The sequence below is a fragment of the Prinia subflava genome, chromosome 8, assembly GCF_021018805.1.
Source record: "Prinia subflava isolate CZ2003 ecotype Zambia chromosome 8, Cam_Psub_1.2, whole genome shotgun sequence".
In the NCBI taxonomy this organism is placed as follows: domain Eukaryota; kingdom Metazoa; phylum Chordata; class Aves; order Passeriformes; family Cisticolidae; genus Prinia; species Prinia subflava.
Window position 1 is genome coordinate 7,397,579 of NC_086254.1, and position 18,250 is coordinate 7,415,828.

General features: G+C 43.0%; 2 protein-coding genes across 10 annotated transcripts in view; one reads left to right on the plus strand and one right to left on the minus strand.

The window, feature by feature from the left end:
* The window catches only part of SSH2 (slingshot protein phosphatase 2), a 90,489-nt gene extending 87,343 nt beyond the window's left edge, over window positions 1-3,146 (minus strand). For 2 of the 3 annotated variants that reach the window (XM_063402689.1, XM_063402688.1), the window contains exon 1: window positions 2,517-3,145. Coding sequence is in view for 1 of the 3 variants with exons in the window: in XM_063402686.1 (XP_063258756.1) it covers window positions 2,517-2,579 (63 nt within the window). In the remaining 2 variants the exon portion in view is untranslated. Of the gene's footprint in view, window positions 1-2,516 lie in introns of all 3 variants that reach the window. The other variant, XM_063402686.1, reaches the window with a different exon arrangement.
* A 2,681-nt stretch (window positions 3,147-5,827) lies between these two features.
* Window positions 5,828-18,250, plus strand: part of EFCAB5 (EF-hand calcium binding domain 5) — a 32,468-nt gene continuing 20,045 nt past the window's right edge. The window contains exons 1-8 of one of the 7 annotated variants that reach the window (XM_063402693.1): window positions 5,831-5,978; window positions 6,077-6,383; window positions 7,345-7,452; window positions 8,717-8,888; window positions 9,372-9,947; window positions 13,821-13,977; window positions 14,252-14,315; window positions 16,062-16,132. In XM_063402693.1, coding sequence (XP_063258763.1) covers window positions 9,382-9,947; window positions 13,821-13,977; window positions 14,252-14,315; window positions 16,062-16,132 — 858 coding nt within the window. In that variant the 5' untranslated portion in view covers window positions 5,831-5,978; window positions 6,077-6,383; window positions 7,345-7,452; window positions 8,717-8,888; window positions 9,372-9,381. Of the gene's footprint in view, window positions 5,979-6,076; window positions 6,384-7,344; window positions 7,453-8,642; window positions 8,985-9,371; window positions 9,948-13,820; window positions 13,978-14,251; window positions 14,316-16,061; window positions 16,133-18,250 lie in introns of those variants that run through there. The other 6 variants (XR_010081059.1, XM_063402691.1, XM_063402692.1 and 3 more) reach the window with 6 other exon arrangements.

An 18,250-nucleotide genomic window follows, 5' to 3' on the forward strand; every position in this document is an offset into this window, starting at 1 on the left:
GCCATCCAATTTCAGAGTGATTCAGATCAGCTATTCCCCTGAACCCATAAGAGCCAATTATAACAGTTTATAGGGCACATTTAATGCAAAAAATCCAGTTTGAGGACACCAACTTCACCTTTTCTCCTTGTCTGAGAAGTTTATCTCTGAAGCAAAAAGACATCAAGCAATTTAAAAAGAGAATCCATTTCTGTCCTCAGAATTCTTAGTGACCTGGAAACAGAATCAGACATAGCCATATGCTTGCACACTGATATGCTTCTCCCTTGCCCACAAGTTGAAGCAGTGAAGTTCCAGCAGTTACCAGATAATCTTTGCTTGGAAACAGCGAGGACAGCCCCTTATACTACTGATAAAATTATTGAGCAAGATGAGCTTTCATTTAAAGAGGTAACCTGGAGACAGTCAAAGGAAGCTACCATCAGTTTACAACAGATTGGTTGAAACAATTTGACTTAAAACTGAAAGAATCAAGTCCTCCTGCTGCAGTTGACAGGGATCCATGAGAATGGCAAGCGTGGCAGGCTTAGGACCAAAGCCCCCTAAGGACTAAAAATGTGCCTGCTCACAAACCGAGGAGAATCATCTGATATGACACTAAAGTTTTGATTAAAAAACAGGAAGTTTGTGGCAAAGGAGGAACACACATGAGCTCTAACAGAAGGAGGGAGGAACAACCCACCGCAGATATCTAAGAGGCTAAAAGGGCAGCCCAATTCCGAAGTGTGGTTAGGAAGTTGCAACAGGAAATGCAGAAGTGTTCAAACAATAGCAGTTAAGATCGTGATGAAAATCAAGTTCACTTTATACTGCAAGAGAAGTCTGAGAAAGCAGAAGTAATTACGAGGCCCAAAACCAGGCCAGGAATATGGCACACTTATTTCTGGTACAAAATACACCTCCATCTCATGGCATGGAAGAAAGAGAATATAGACACATAAACCCAAGGCTGCATCCTCTGGATTTATCAGGCTCCACAGGGAGCTGTTTTCATATTTAACAACTAAGTAGTATCCAAATATCAGCACGGTTTCAATTTAATTGGTTGGGAAACAGCCTGGCTGTTGCAGATGGAAAAGCTTTAGAGAATACAACTAATTGTTCATATATATATAAAATATTTAACAAAGGGAGGGTCTATGCATCCAAGTGGGAGAAAGAAGGAAGATGCATCCAGATGGGAGAAAGAAGGAAGATGCCAAGTGAGACCTATCTATTCTCACTAGATGCATTCAATGCTATAAACGTATGGGAAAAGGAATAATGGAAAGGCTAAAGAAGTCAGAGGGGGAAGAAATCTCTGAAGTAATGCAGCACATTAATATTTATAGCAGGTAAGTATAAGCGAAATTAATCTGTGTTGCTAAGTAAACATACCTTAGGAGAGACATGGGAATGAAAGAGGGTGAAAAAAGAGGTAAGTGTTCTGACAGCTAAAATGCCATTGGGGCAGGCAGGACCTGTCAAGTAGCTGATCTAGTTTCAGAAGAGGTTACCTAACACAACAAGAAATATTTTCAGAGTAGTTGGCTTTCTCATTCCCCCCCACTGAGGATGGAAGAACTGGGATTTCAACTATTCTCTTCCTCCAAACATTCAGAAACCAGGCATAACAGCAGTGTGATAATGCATGAGGTTTTTTAAGGATAAATGCTAACTTAGAACTAAGCATACAGACGTGAAAGCAAAGCTATTTTCATTCTCATCCTTGACTACATCAGAAACAGCACACAGGGGGTAGGCAGCAGCTTAAGGGGTTAACATCTCAGGGTTTATAACAGAGAAGTACAAACAACAAACAAAACAACAGCCTGTCCCAAGTTTAAAGAGCATGGAAAGGCAGAAGCCTTCAGAGCCGCCTGCCCAACCCAGGGCAGCGATGGGAACATCTGTCCTGCTGCACATCTCACTCAGGGATTTGGAATCTGGCCGTTCTGCGTCTCTCCTGGGCTTGACACAGCCTTGTGAAGATTACAAGGACTGTTCAAAAAAGGGGGGAAAACCACCTCAGCTGCCCGCAAAGGCAGAGCCAGGCACTGGGGATACCCAGAGGCTGCTGTCAGATGAGATCAGCTGAGCACGGCCGGAGCCCCAACCATGTCAGGTCGCTTCCACACACGCTTCCCGCCTCTCCCACCGCATACAATGAACACAGAATAAACCGGGCGGATTTATAGAGACAGCCCCGCGCCTCCACATTCTTCACAGAAGAGCTGGGTACGACCAGGACCCTGTGATACCATCAGGGCCGGGAGGGGGCTGCCCTGCCCCAGCCCGGGCCTGCTGAGGGGCACCGGGACCCCCGCCCGTGCCCTCGGCTGTCAGCAGGCCACAGCCCAGGGGTGTGTGAGCCCCGTTCCCGGGCACCGCGGGCCCGCATCGCCCCCGGCCCGGGCCCCGGACACCGGCGGCACCGGGGGCTGAGGCGGAGGGGGCGTGGCGCATGCGCAGCGCCGCGCGCCGGACCCCAACGGCCGCCGAGCGCCGCGCTGCCCTCAGTGCCCGCCGGGACTCACCGAGGCGCAGGGGCTGGAGGTGGCGCTGGGGGTAGGCGAGCGCTGCACCGTAACCAGAGCCATCGAGGCGCGGCGGGGCCCCCCCGTCCGGCCGGGGCCTCACTCCATGGCGGGGACAGGGGAGGGGAGCGGAGCGGAGGTGGCGCGGCGGCGGCGGCGGCCGCAGGGGGCGGCAGCGGCTGCAGCTCCGCGCGCGCCCGCGGCCTCTCGCCGACTGAGGCGCGGCGGGGCCGGGCCGGCCGGGCACAATGAGGCGCCAGCGCGCACGCGCCGGCTGTCAGCGCGCGCGCGGCGCCGCCCCCTGGCGGCTGCTCCGCGTTAACCCCCGCGGCGCCGGCGGCTCCTGAGGGGTCCCGGCACCGCCATTCCCGGTCTGTGAGGGGGCTGCGATGCACAGGAGGGACCGACATCCTTCTCCTGGTCCCTGAGGAGGCTGCGATGGGCTGGAGGCATTGACATCTTCACCCCGGTCCGTGAGAAGGGCTGCGATGGGCTGGAGGGGCTCGACATCCTCACCCCGTCCCTGAGGGACCTGGGGTGCCTCGGCATTCTCCACCCGGTTGTTGAAGGGGTTTCGTCCCCCCGGTCACTCAGCCTCATAGGTGGCTTTTATTAATGTATGTCAGCAAGGCACCCTCAATGTTCCTCCTGGCTGGTGATTCTGGAATCCCATCCCACTGGGAGCCGTGATAGTGGGTATGGCAACCCCTGGTGAAAGTTGGCATTAATGGCCACATAACGTAGCTTTTCCTTGGATTAGGCAGCAATAGCATTCATTTCAGTAATGAAAGCAGCATATAACACCTCTTTGTACATCAATGCACATGCTCAAACACTAAAAACTGAGTCTAATGAGTACCTCTGAAGTGTTCAAACATTCCCAGATGCAGAACTGCTTGGCGTTTGAGGGTCTGAAATGAAGGGTCAAGTGCTATTAAACTTTATTTGCTGTTTCATCCTGATGGCACCGAATTCATGGGAAGGAGGTAATTTGGATTGAGAATTGGCTTGGCCATCAAATAACTATTATATATGATAACCAGAAACTTCTAAACGTTAAACAGAGCAAATTCTGTCAGGAATGTGTATCAGCCCACAGAGTCCATTTAAGCACATGGCTGATGCTGCTTCGATCTGTTCCTCGGGCTGACAGCACTTTTTCCCTGTAAATTTAAGAACTGGAGAAACCACATGCTCTCTTTTTCGGTTATTCCCGAGTTAAAATAATGATCAGGGAGGCTCCTGTAGCTGGGCTTGGCTGCAGTGGAGAAGTCAGGCTTGCTAATGGGGCATTTTGCCTCCTGGTGGACAGGTGAGGATGGAGAACAAAGCATGGAGCACAGGCTCCCTAAGCTGAATTAAACTGAGTTTACAGCAAGCCAGGGCCTTGAACATGCAAATACAGAGCTGCTTTCAGGCCCATAGCTCATGCTCTGCATTGATAGAGAGGATTGCTAGAAAACTAAAGTTCCCAGAGTATTGTGGCAGTACCCTCACCTGAGACTGGTGTTTCATTCTGGATTTTGATCAAGTCATGCAGGGATTACTATCAAGAAATAATTATTTAAAGCAGGTTCCAAAGTAGACTTTTGTGTAATTTTCATATACCCTGTAGATCTTCCAGGCATTTGAACAGCAAATACTTTTAAAAAACATTTACCACAGGTAAACAATGGAGTTGCTATCTACAGTTCACTAAAATTCCGACATATCAGTTATTAGCTACAATAACCACAAATCGTGATATTTCTCCAGCCTCTAGAAAGGTGTAATTTGCAAGTGCAGTGTTTTTTTAGCAGCAGAATTTAAATGTGGAGGAGGAAGCTATAAGGCAGATGTATTGGGATTGAAAAGAGCAATTAGAGGGCAGGCTGTGGTCACAGCATCAGGGTTGGTACAAAAAACAGAGTGGAAGCCTGTGGCCTTATTCTTTCCTGTGCTGGCAGCACTGTGGTCAGCACCTGCTGCTTCAGCCCAGAGTAGCATTTAAAAGAAGTGGAGCTCTACACGAGCTGGTTTTGTAGACATTTCCAAAACTGACTATTTAATACACTGCAAACATTTCCCTGGCTAACATAACTTATTATTACTACATGTTAGGGCTTTTATTGCATAATCTTGGCATCAGCTGCACAAGACAACAGAGGGCTCCTAAAATGTATCTTAGACAGAAAAACAAAAAAAAAGATAGAAGAGGCAATTCCAGCAAAACGTCTGTTATGACATATTCAGCCCATTATTTTGTCAACAGTGCAAGTATTTGGTGGCATAATAAAAGGATACACTTTGCTTAGCAGAAACATTAAGGGATAACAGCCAAGTTAGATAGGGTACAATTAAAGGTTTGCTTAACCCACGGGATTCCACGTCCAGAAAAATAAGAACAGAACTGTTTTGATCCATCCTTCTAAATTCTAGTTGTATATTCTTGTTTGGGGGTTGGGGAAAAAAAACACCTTTTTTTTTTCTTTAATTTATGTTTCGTTCTCTAAAAGTTTTGTAAGTTAATCATTATAGCAAGAGAATTCTGAATTGCAAAGGGGAAAAAACAAGCCCACCTGGGAGAAGAGATAACAGGAATTAATCATGTGCAAACTGCTTGGAGGAAAAAGTGAACAATCCAGTTTAAAGCCTCATTTTAAATTACTCCTGTGCACTAATTTTCTGCTTCATTTTGTTAACATAATTGATGCTAGACTTCAACACATCTTAGAAATGCACTGCAATGAGCGTATTTCCTTCTGATATATTTCTTCAAATAAATAGCAAGGAAATGACAATTTATTGCAGTGTATTTTTCACATGAAAGTTGACCTCCTCCACGTTAAGGCTTCCTACAGGCTGTCCCATGAAATGGAGACTCAGAGAGGGCAGAGCACCTTGCAGCTGTTCCAATGACAAATACCATAGATAAAGTCACAGTTCAGTTTTCCTGCAGGTAGGCAATCCAAAGGTTTTGCCACTTCCAGTATAAAATACAAAGAAAGAAACAGCAATATATAAACTTCATTTCCTGGCAGAAATTGCCATAAGTTTCTCAGTTGGAAGTTGTGCCTAACCCAAAGGAATTGCTGAACAGGCACCTGATTTACATTCATGTAAATGAGTGCAGAATGCCTGTCGTAGATGTGTTTGTCTTTTGCCTTCTCCTTTCCCTGTCATATTATTCTTCAAAGAATATAGGAGAGATTATGAAAGGAGATTCATCAAATTCCTTTAGATTCAGGTTTAAAAGCAGTCTGAGAAAATGGCACCGTGCACTCCCCGCTCATTAGTTCTTGCGTGCCTTTCCTGCAATGCTGCTTCAAAGCAACACAGGAAAGAAAGCCTGAAATGTTTAAATTGAGTTTGTAATTAATTTCTTTTTATGTCTGAGAGCCTCACATCTGGTTAACACAGTCCTCCCTTCAGCTGGTAATGGACTTGAGACAGTTCTGGATTTTGGGAACCTTGAATCTGAAGGTAACCTGTCACTGGCACCTGTGGATTCTCTCTCTATTTGTGCTCCTAATGTTCTCTGTTGCTATTCATAGTCCTTTTTTATTTTATTTTATTTTCAGTCATGTGATGCCATGTTCTAAGTTCAGTACAGAAGAGTCTGTTGGGCTGTGCCAAAGCCAAAAGACAACCTACAGCAATTCTGATCGTGGAAAGACATAGCAACCTTTGGGATTATTGCTTAGCAACTGCAAACACACAGAGGAGTAAAACTCACAGCCCAGCTCCACAGCAGGTCTGAGAAATCCTTAATTCACTTCAAGATTTTTAATGGTTGAGAACAGATGGGCATATATTAAATCCCTGTTGGTTTGCAAAGCCACTTTGGATACAGGAGGAATAAGACCTATTTTGATACCTGCTCCAAAGGTAAGAAAAACAGTTCTTCAGAGCTTCAGAAAGCAAAGGAGAAAATGTTTTTAAATTTTAATTGTATTGAAAAGATCATGTATGAAAAGGGTATTGGGCTTTTTGTGATTGATGAGATAAATATCCTATAAAACACATTGGGAAAGTCAAAATTATTTCTGAGCAATAGAATGTCAAAGAGATTGGACTTTGTTTTTATAAGGCAACATCTCGAAAATATTTGCCTAAACAGACTTAGGTCCTGACTGGCTTTATCCCACCCATCAAAATTCTCTAACAGAATAACAATGGAACTGTAAGAATATTATTTATGAGTAGATTTGGATTTTGTACAGAAAACACAGGGATAATCTTTTTGTACCTGCAGGGATTCCAGCAAGAATATTTTTCTCGCAGCAAAGGAGCCAGGAAAGTGGCATCCTACTAAATAATGGAAAGCTTATCTTGCCTTCAGCTTGAACAATGGCTTACAGGAAACTTTATATCACACTTCAAATTTCCTGGGTGTTTCTAGATCTTGCCTCTGTGCTCCATGCTTGCTGTTATTTGGCTCCAGTTGGGAATGCCATAGGCCCTGAGAGCTCTCAATATTATTGTAAAATCACAGACTCATAGAATCATTAAGTTTGGAAAAGACCTCCAAGATCATTGAATCCAACATTTGTCCAAACACCATATTGTTAATGTGACCATGACACTGAGTGCCACGTCCAGTTGTTTCCTTAACCCTTGCAGGGATGGTGGCTCCATCCCTTCCCATGCCTGACCACCCTTTCAGTGGAGAAATTCCTCCTTGTGGGCCAAATTTTCAACTAATGAAAATCAGCACTGAAGGTTATGAGCCAATGGAGTTTTATCCATTGTGTGTCTCTGTAATCCTCCAGAAATCCCAAGTTTCAGGTCCTGATTGTAGCATTCCTTTGTTGTTTATTTTTTTGTTTGTTCTTCCATACCCTCTTAGTTTTCTTCATCTGTACTGCATTAAAGCACTGGGCGCAGTTCTCCACACTCTGCTTCCATTCCTGGAGTTACATGGATGCCATGGAATTGAGACAGAACAGTCACACTGGTTGTTTCATGTTTTGTTTTGGTCAGAGACATGGAGATCCTTTATAAACATTTACTAATCCTCAAAACCATCCTAACAAAAGGTTGAGAGCAGCATAGAAAACATATTCATCATCCTTCAGAATCAGCCACCTCATAAAGCAGAGTGCAGTCGTCACTTTAACATTGCACAGAAACTGCAGAAGGTTTCATAAAGGATGTTTAAAAAATAACATAAGTATTTGAAACCACAAGAACAGTTTATTTTGGCACCACAAAACCAGCTGATTTGGAATGTGACCAGAACATTTGGTTAACACCCTGCTTTGAACCAAGGAGTTTGGTTTTATAGCTTATTGAAAGGAACTCACCTAAGCAAGGAACAATTCCACAGGGTGGACAGGTTTCCCTTTCTACCATTGTAAATCCAGACTCTTTCCAGCTCATGTCCTTTGGTGGTAAAACCAACTACCAACCTAAAACCCTCTCTGTGGGTCAGGTAGGCAGCCTGAGCCAGAAATGCATCCCATTCCCAGCAGGAATGGACCTTTGGAAAAAAATTACTGGAAGATGCCAACAAGCCCATCGAGAAAACAAATTTAGAAATTTAATGCTGTGAAGCATCCCACCCATTCAGGCAGTATTTGTACTCCAGCAGTGTTAATGAACCAGAAGGTCAACATATTCATAATTAAATCTGTGTGCCAGGAGGGCTGTAGATCACATTTATGCGTTTCCTGGAAGGCTGAACAGCTTCAGAACAGCTACAAATGCTTAAGCAGGAAGACCAATACATATCAAAAGCAGTGCTATTGCTATGGATACTGAAAGGCCTCAGTGAAAAGCACCTTTAAATAAAAACTTGAAGAAGGTAGTGTGGCAACAAGTTCAGAGTGGAGTTTCATCTCTAATTTGGAACAATGTTAGATTATTTCTCAATATTACCCTTCCCTTGCTGTTGTTTAACACTAAGCTGGGGGATTTGCAGCACACCGCTGATTTTTCATGATTTGATTCAAGTAATAGCCAGTCCTCTGCTCCATTCTGTGTTTGTAAATCCCATTCTGGATGCAGACAGTTATGCACAGAGACATATAGGAATATTTTTCAAATTGTGCCTTGGGAGCACCTCAGTTTCTTCCTGGTATTTCACAGAATGAACGTTTTAAGCACTGAAATTCTTGAAATTGTAAAAGGATTATTCTTTTACAGAGTGATCTACAACATAATGTGTTTGAGAACAACTTAATCACAGAATTCATGGTATAAAATGTCTCCTTTCCTAGAAGCTCTGCTGAGCCATGCACCTGTGTCCTTGTTACCTTAAGACAATTTCCAGACCAAAGAAGAGTTGCCACAGTTGAAGCTAAGTAGTTTGTGGAACAAGCTCCCTCACTGCTCTTCACAGCCTCAGAAAAGCTGAAGCAGAAGAAGCGTGTAGAGGAATCTTCCTCCTGGGTATCTGGAATTTTCCATTACTTGCTTCCTTTGTCTCATATCCACTGGATTTCTTGGAGGCAGGGAATGGACCTAAACAGAAATAATGTGCTGGGGGTAAGAGGATTCCACTGGTTGGAACTGGGGGACAAGTTCCAAACACTGTTCACTGCTTGGTTTCTGAGTCTCCAAGTGACCTGGAATTAATCATTCCCCTTTTGTGTCTCAGTTTCTTCTGCCCTAAGAAAGGAACACACTAATTTAGTTGCTCTGTCTCCAAGGGCTGTTGTGATACATAATTAATCTTTATAAATCATTTATTGATCTTTGAAGTAAAGAGTCTGTATTTATTTAAGAGTACAAAGCAGCAGTAACAGAATAAAAAAGGAACATAGAAAAATATTAGTTAATGCCTAACAATAGACTCTATTCCTGTGTCACCTGTTAGGGCACTGCTGCATCTTTTGGCATTATATAACAGCTGCTTTTTTTTCTGTGTCACAGTGATTGAGGTATGGCTGCTCAGCCAGAAGAATCAGCCCAATCTGCAGATCTACAAGATCCTGAACTTGGACATAATGATAAGACTGCGACAGAGATGGAAAGCAATCAGGAGGGTGATGAACTGCCATGTCCTAGTAATTACACTTCATGGAAAGAGTGCTTTCATGAAAAGGTACAACAAAGGTGTCTGAGTCTGCAGGAGACAAAGGTGAGGTTGGTTCAAGCACAAAAGGCAGAAGAAGAAAAGGTGAGGAGGAGAGAACCAGGGGACTGGCTGGCCAGAGAGTGGTACAACGAGGAGAGGGAGACACTCGATACTCGCATCTATTTGCTTGACAACCTCCTCCCTACATTAATTCCAGGAGTAGCAAATTTGTTAATGGAAGTGGAAAGAAACCATGTGCTTGTATCAGACCAAGAACCTGCCAGATTTAACCCCATTAATTATCTTGGAGAATACCTGATGAGGCATAACCCTCAGCATAGTGTTCCTCCAAAACCAGGCCCATACCTGAGAGAAATGAAGGTGGTCTCAGAGGAGCTCAAATCTTTGAAGCAAGGTGCAGCATCACAGAGGTGAGAGCACTGACAGTGTGGCTGCTCACAGGGCCAGAGCTGGTGTCTTGGTCTCTGTTTTACAAAAGGAATGGTGTCCCTACATCCTGGCTGGCAGAATCCTGAGCAAAACACACCTTGGGGAGTGCAGTGCCAGGGATGGTGTCTGTCTCATAAAAACTTGAGAAGCAGGACAAATGCCAGGACATGGCACACAAAATGAAACACCAGTTATTCCTGTTTAAGGCAATATTCTGCCCTTCACAAGGATATAATTCCTCCTTAGACTCTATCTTAATTACACATGAGCAATGCAAACTTCTTCCAAACCGGTCTAGCTTAGTGACAGCAGCTCTTTGGGACAGGTGTTAATATCAAAGGCCTGGAGACTCTTCAGATCATTTCTTCTCTAGTCTTCTAAACTTAATAAAAACATCACCTTTTTTCCTCCTTCAGGATGATTTCTCTTGACCAAGCCAACTACATTGTCCTGGCACATTGTAGAAACTCCTTTTCCTGGGATTTTTATTTAGGCTTTCCTTTTATCTTCTATTTTTCCTTTTAGAGTAGAAACTGTTGGGTTGGTGTTTTTTTTCCCTGTTGCTTATTTCTAGGCTGTTTGCTTTAGTATAATACTTAATGATTATTGGAATGGGTTCCATGGCACCTTACAAAATGCCGAGGTTAGAATGTGAGAGCATTAGATGAACAGTAATGTTTTATTTTCATTGCTCTGTTCAGAAAAATGTAGATGTGAACTTTCCAGTTCACAAATGATCCAGAGGTGATTGTGATTAAAGTCAAAATTACTCATTTACTACTAGATCACTTTATTCTGTATCTGTGTTTGTAGAATAATGACTTCTGTTTGAATGACTATTTGCATAAATAGTGCATACACCTTGAAAATTGGTTTCAGTGTCAGGAATTAGGGAAGTCAAATGTTGACATGTCTTATGCATAAACCCTAAATGAAGATAATTGAAGTTCCCAGTATCATAATACTTAAAAGGATATGTTAAGTCTCTCTATCTGAGCTCCTGTCTCCACATTTCCATTAAACATACTGCTGCAGTTTGTAGGAACATGCCTGATGTGAATACAACAAAGCAGCATGAGAAGTGAATTTCATACAGTCACTGGTAAAAGAATTTCAGCTTTATTTTCTATTTTTTAAATGTTGGTCCACTGGAACAAATGAGCTGGGGAAATATGTCTTCCAGTGAGTTTTCAGTCAAGCACAGGTTGTTCTGGGGGATTCTTTTGGATGTCAGCCTTGCTACACCTTTGCTTTGGGAACAGTTTTACCATTCCTGTTGCTTCACAGAGGGACACCTGGATACAGGACCATGTCTCAGTTTTATTTTGAAAAAGTAATTGAACTAAAATACATAAAAATTCCTGGGTTTTTGGATTGGACTTTTGTTTGGTTCTGTTTTATGGGCTTATTTTTGCCTCCTAAAATACTCCTGGCTTTCGTTGTGAATCAGAGCTTGTTTCTGGAGAGGACAGATTTCCTGTTGAATGCAGTGTTGGCTACCCATGACCTGTTATGTTGACCCTGGCTCTTAAGCCCATCTTTACATTTGGAGACAGGTTCTCAGTTTGTAGCTCTCAGAGCTGAGTCAAAGGAAGTGACTATCAAGACTTACAGAAATAAATCTCTCCATAGACAGCATTGCCAGGGGGGTTCTGTAATCGTGGCTGAAGCAGGTTTTGCATATCCACTGGTAGTAGTATCGTGGGATTTGCATTCACAGCAGCTCAGGATTTACATATTTGTGATGGCTGCATTGTGGGATTTGCATGGGATTCTTAAATCACAGCAACACAGGATTTTAACAACATCACACAGCAGTGAGACCCCTCGTGTGAGTCACTGGATTTCAAACAGGCCAGAATTGTTACAAGAGCAATGCCAGTCTGTGCTCAACACCTCTCACATAAGCACCAGAAAGGTGAGGAATGAAATTCTGGCCCAAATGGAGGTCCTGGGAGCCTTGGCATTACCTTCAGGCAAGGCAGGATTCACCACAGGTTCCCATCTAACACTTACCGATCCCCAGTGAGCTCTCTTGGACTTCCTCCAGTTTCTCCTTAACTGCCACCTGACTGGGAGTCAAGGCAGGAAGGAGAACAGATGGGAGAAATTCCTTATGCACATGGACTGATACCTGAAGCAGAGCCTTTGTCCAGGGATGGGATCCCTTCAGGCTGAGTCACCCATCCCTGTGTGGGAGGCAGGCAGCTCTCTTCCTGAGGAAACATGTTTGCTTCTGCAAGGAGAAGTTGCCTCGCTGCCATCTCATCTTTTCAGGAAATGTCTGATCCCAAACGAGCTCACTTTGCAATGGGTGCCTGGTGCTGTTATCCCTGTTCTGCCATTATTGTCAAAGGGACACCAGGCAGAGGATGCAGCTGCTCAGTTTTAGGACCCTAGAAATGAATGCAGAGCTGCAGCCCAGTGCAGGTGCAGCACAGAACATAACTTGTGCTGGACACTGCCCAAATTAATCACCAAAGCACCTTGGCAGCTCTGAGCACAGCCCAGGCTCTGCTTCCAGTTTGCAAACAGCTCTAGAGGAGGAGCTACCTCTACAAATGGTCTGGCTTCCTCTTTCTGCTGCAGCATACATTGGAGAAAAATCTGTTTGTCCACTTAGGTTGGTACCTGCTGCATTTCTTCTCTTCTCTTCTCCAGCTCTGGGAAGGAGTCAGAAGATGGGAAAATATTTTACCCTTCCCCTGCTATCAAAGTGCTTGAGGCTGAGCTTCCTCAGCAGCACTTGTGCAAGGCCCACCATCGATTAAGGAACCAAATGATTAATTAAGAAACCTCTGTGATAAATGGCCATGAAGAGCAATGGCCTTGTGATAAAACTGACTGTGATCAAAGTGTATTGCTGTGATGTAAAACAGGTCTTTTTGTTCATTAAAGAAAACATTCATGGGTTATAATTTGTAGGATGATCCCAGAGGAATGGAGGAGAGCAGGGACAAGATCAAGCACATTTCACAGCATGTGAAACACAAGGGGAAGAAGGGAGCAGGAATCATTAGCTAAAATATAGTTTTTGGAGTTCTCAGGTACAAAAGAGGAGCAATTCCCCTTTCTCTGAGTACCTACAGAGGGTGTGAAGGCCATGAAGACAAGCAGCTGCCTCAGTGCAGAGTCCAGCAGCCTCCACCAACACGAGCTGTTCTCTCTGTATGAACTGATCATTTGGCTTTGAGCATGTTGACCTTCCTAAAGGGTTTATTTCCCATTTCATAAATTAACCAATTCGAAATCAGGATGAATTTTATTCAGTTCTTTTGTTGTGTGAAATGGAGGATTGGGAAAAACATGGCTAGGTGTTTAGAGAAGCAAAGAAAACAAAAGCAGGAAGAGAAGGAGCTGCCTGGCAGTCCAAACCTGCAAACCCTATGTGTTCAAAATGATGGAGAGGCTGAGGTATTATCCCTGTCCTAAGGCAGAGGGCTCTATTGTGTGAGGCTGCTTCAGAAATTTCATTGAACATTCTTCTTTGCCAGTGAAGTGCTTGTGTGAAAAGGTACTTGGGTTTGGAGACAATGAAGACTGATGCAATTTTGTTGGTAAATCAACTGTAGCAAAATTATGCACCTGTCTCTGTGCTAGAATTGAAAGGAAATTGAAGGACATCTACACAATAAATGATGAATGTCATTATAAATGTGAAGGTAAAATGTGTCACTGTTGAAATGACACAAAACTAGGAGAGCTGCACAGATGATTTTCCATTAAATGTCTTTCACACAGACAGGAATTTCAGCAGACTTGCTTCCTTTTGTTTTGTTCTTTAGGGTAGGCTTAATCAATCTTAAGTGTGCCTATGATGGTATCTTTCTAATCCGTGTTCCCATGTCCTGCAGGCTGGCCCAGATGAGGGCTGAGGCAAAGAACAAACGTGAGGAGAGGGAGGAGATGCAAAGACAGAAGGCTGAGGAGACAGCGAGGAGAAAGGAGGAGCTGACAGCTCTGTGCAAGGAGTGGACAGTGGATATCTATGATGGGATCCCAACAGCACTGGTAACTAGGGGAGGACATGCTGTGGTTGTTGCAGACAGGATGAAAAGGACTTTTGTGCTAGTGCCATGTCCCCTGGCATGGCAGCATGGGGCACAAGGATGGGTGATGGCTCTGCCACCACGGGATCAGGGAACAGGGCATTGTCCACAAATCTTACCTATGTGTAAGACCCATGACTGGGCCCATATGTCTGATTATTCCGAGTGATTTATTTTAGTAATTGTCTACTGTTGTCTGCATGACACAGACCTTTGACTGTTACCTTGATTTTTAGGTTCAGAGTGCCATGAGGGATTTTCCAGATGTCACTGATTCTATTCCTGAAGATATGAGAAAAGGCAAGTTTTCAGTGTGTCTTCCTTAATTTTATTGCTGTGATCTGAATTCTGATGTGAACTGTGAGCAAACAGCAAATGGATTTGATAACAGAGAAAGAATCTCCAAGGGTACTTATATCAGGATATGAACCACAAATCTTCAGATAGATTGGAAAGAGACTGAACTGCCATGTAGTTCATTCATATGATCTTGAAAAGTATGGGAAAATGTTTTAAAAATCTTTCAGGAGATTAGATGCAGACCTTTTCCACTTACACCCTTTATTATCCAGACACTGCCATGTGCTTATTGCTGTTTTTAAGAATCACTGTACCAACCTCCTCCTTTTTGTGTTTGTCTCATGGGAGGTCTTGGAAATACAGCATACTGGGAGATATGGAACAAAGGTGGGATCAACAAAATTAAAGTCTGACAATGTTGTTACCTGTTCTGGCTTCAGGGGAATTGCTGGAGTTTACCTGATGCTCCACCCAATAGCTCATCTCATCAAGCCATTCCTTTGTCCCAGGCATCCAGTGACACAGCCCTGTACAGAGCACTCAGCTCAGAAAGATTTCCATAATTCCTGCCCACTTTATACAGCTCACACTTGACCTCCCCAGATGATGATAAGTGAATAGAAGCAGGAACACTGAAGTGGCAACACGAGCCTGCTGCCAGCCCTTTACACTGAGAGCTTGTAATGATCATCAGTGATAACAAATGTGTCTTTGCTGATTTGGGATGATAAACAGGGCACTCCAGAGAGTGTTTCTGTTGCTGCTGGAGTCACCTCTGCCTGGAGCTCGCCCTTGCTCAGCCCTGTCTGTATTGCAGAATTGTTCCTCTGAGTAATTATCCAATATTGGTAGGACGTTGTGTGACTGCCAAACACAGCCCCTGGTTCCCCACTGCAAACAGACCCTGGGACATGAGATTGTGGAGGAATTTCCTGCCCAGATATTTGCTCTCCAGATGCTGGGGATGCTCTCTGTATTATTTCCCCAATAGGCTCAATTTCTTAATTTATTTCACTTAATAGCATTCAATGTACATTAACAAAACATTACACTCTGTTTTCTAGTTTAATAAAGATAATGTACAGTTTAGGAACACATTAACCAACAAGAGATAAATGCATTTTAGGATGAATTTTCTCATTACTCCTGATATATTTAGAAGAAAGAACAGAAAAATAATGCCAACTGAAATAGCGTGTCTGTTCTCAAAGAACTCATTCAGAAACCCATATAGATTTTGATGTCTCTTCTCAGTTCCATTATAGCAGCCCAGAATCTGACCAAAACATGCTTTTGAATATCATCATCAGTAAAAGTATTCCCATATTCTTGAGAAAATTACTATGATTTTCAGATTCCTCTCTTGCAAAGCAGAATCCATGTCTCCAGAGTTCTAAGGCAGTTTCATCTGTTTGTTAAATCAAAAATCATTTCCTCCCTCACATAATTAGTTGTAAGTACTGTTAAAATCATTGCAATTTGCACCAACTTATGTCAAGAATAAATATGACTCTACAGTTCTAAATGGAATAGCTAAATGGAGATTCTCAGCAAGAGAAATGCAAGCAGATATAGATGGTCTCTGTACAGTCAGATGCTTCAGCTACTGTTGGATAACCTAAAATAAATGTCATCCAACATAAGAAGAAAGTTAATGTAACAGCACAAAGTGCAAAAATATGTGTACAACATGGAAGATCACAACTATTGCTTTCTAAACCAATATCCCTTCATTTTTTTTACCAGCAACCCATGACAGAAAGCTGAAGCTCTTAAACACATTGGAAAAAACAGTAAGGCTAGATGAGTTCACAAAGGTGAGAAATTAAATAAGAGCATTTGGTTCAGCATGTGGTGTTTATCACAAAGTGTCAGCATTTCTGTGGGGACAGCCCAGAGGAGGGCTTCCCTTCTCCAACATCCCAGGTAATGGTCTGTATCTGGACATTTCACATTCCATCTCCATCCTCTGCTCTCACAACACTTCCATTCTGGCCAGCTGGAGGGAACTCTTGATTTCCTCAGAGCTGCAGCCTGTGCTGCTCTTTGGGAAGTTCTCCTGGAGCAGTGGTTGTTAGGACACCCCTCCCTGTCGCTTTCTAGAAAGTCAAAGCCCTGAATCACTTGTGAATTCAGACTTTGCCTGGATGCTCACAGGAGGTTTGGTGTCCTACTACCACCATTAACCTGGGGTAATTAGTAACATCCTCACAGTATTGTTATTTCTGACTAAGTTCCATTAACCAGGATGAACCAAACCATGAAGACCTGGGATGAGAAGGTTTTTTCCTGAACTGTCACTGGTCTGAACCGTAAACAAACTGCAACAAGTCTCATAAATATTCACAAAGCATAGCCAAGTAGTTTTACACTCAAAAGCTGTCATTGGGAAACATCAGAAGTGTGGTTTTAACTCATCAAAATCATAAATGTAGTTGGAAGTTTCACCCCATTACTGTGCTGTTCCTCAAGCTGAAAACAACCAAACTGGTTCAAACTTTATTTATTGAAAGCTGTCCAGACCAAGGCTTTGCCAGCAATTTCTACCTGCGACAGAGCCAGATTTTATGGCTGGGTAATGAAACCTGTAAAAAGGAGTGTTTAGAATAGGAATAATGGCAGACCCTCATTGCAGCAGTGCTAGTGGGTGCTGTTATAATAATTAAAACCAGAGTATAAAGCAGCTGTGCAGAGACCAATTCCAAGCAACCACGTGTGATTTTTTTTGTGCCTTCTTTCCTCTCAGGAGGCTCACATGTTTGGTATTTTGCACAGAGATGCATTTTTATGGTAACTTGTTGAAGGTTTTTTTTAAGCATGAAATGAGATATTTTTGAATTTAACCTCAGAATTATTGCATCTAATTAAGAAGACTATTGTGGATAATGAGAGCCCAGAGAATTGCTTTTGTCACTGCAATGAAGCATCAGTCCATAACCCCTATGGTACATATATATAATCACTGAATGAATTCATGCTCCATTAGCATTAGAAAACTGTTTAAAATATACTTTGTGTACTCTTTATTTTAACTCAATTAAAGATATGACAACAGAGCTCAGAAGCACAAAAGACATTGTCAGGCTGTCTGATTTGCCAGGAATGTTCTCTCAGAACATATTCTCTGATGCTTTTTCCAGTCCAGTTTTAATTGAATCAAATGATGAGACTTTCATCACTTCCCTTGGGAACTGTTCCATCACCAGGACAGGGCTGCTTCTAATCCTCAGCTACAATTTACCTTTGTTCATCCCTTTCCATCATCCACCAAATCCAGAAAGAGATGATCTTCCTCCACGCTGGTCACGGCCCTTTCCCATGTGGAAAACATTGCTTTTAATGGACCTTAAAATTAAATAGCACTTTTTTTTTCTTCCTTGAATTCAGTGCAGCTTTGAGTTACTTAAAGGCCGTTAGAAACTCAGTAGAGAGACCTCACACATCCTTCTTTTTCAGGTTTGGGGTTTTTTTTCAGAAATGCAGAACAGTGGCTGTTTTTAACATCCTTCATGACAACCTCGTGGGGTCTTTTATGCTGAAAGGATTTAAATCCCAGAGACCAGCCCTTAATAGTTTATTTCACAAGCTTTGTGCTCTAACACACAGAACGCCCAGCAGTCTGGCACAAAGCTATTGACACCAAGGGAAATGCTCACATTGCCTTTGCAGGGTCAGAACCAGGCTTTAAAGGTGAGATTATTTTCCATGATTGCATGTGGCTTTCTCCATTTCTAGTGAGATCAGTAGGAACAAGAACAGATCCATTGTTTTCCATGATAATGTGGTCACAAACTACACCAAGGTCTCTGGGTAGCAAGAAGGAGGCGTGCCAGCTTTCTTTGGAGAGGTGTCAAAATCTCTAAGTGAATAACAAATAAATGTATGATAATTATGTGTACAGTAATTTACACATCAGCTAAGAAAGGCTTAAGCCT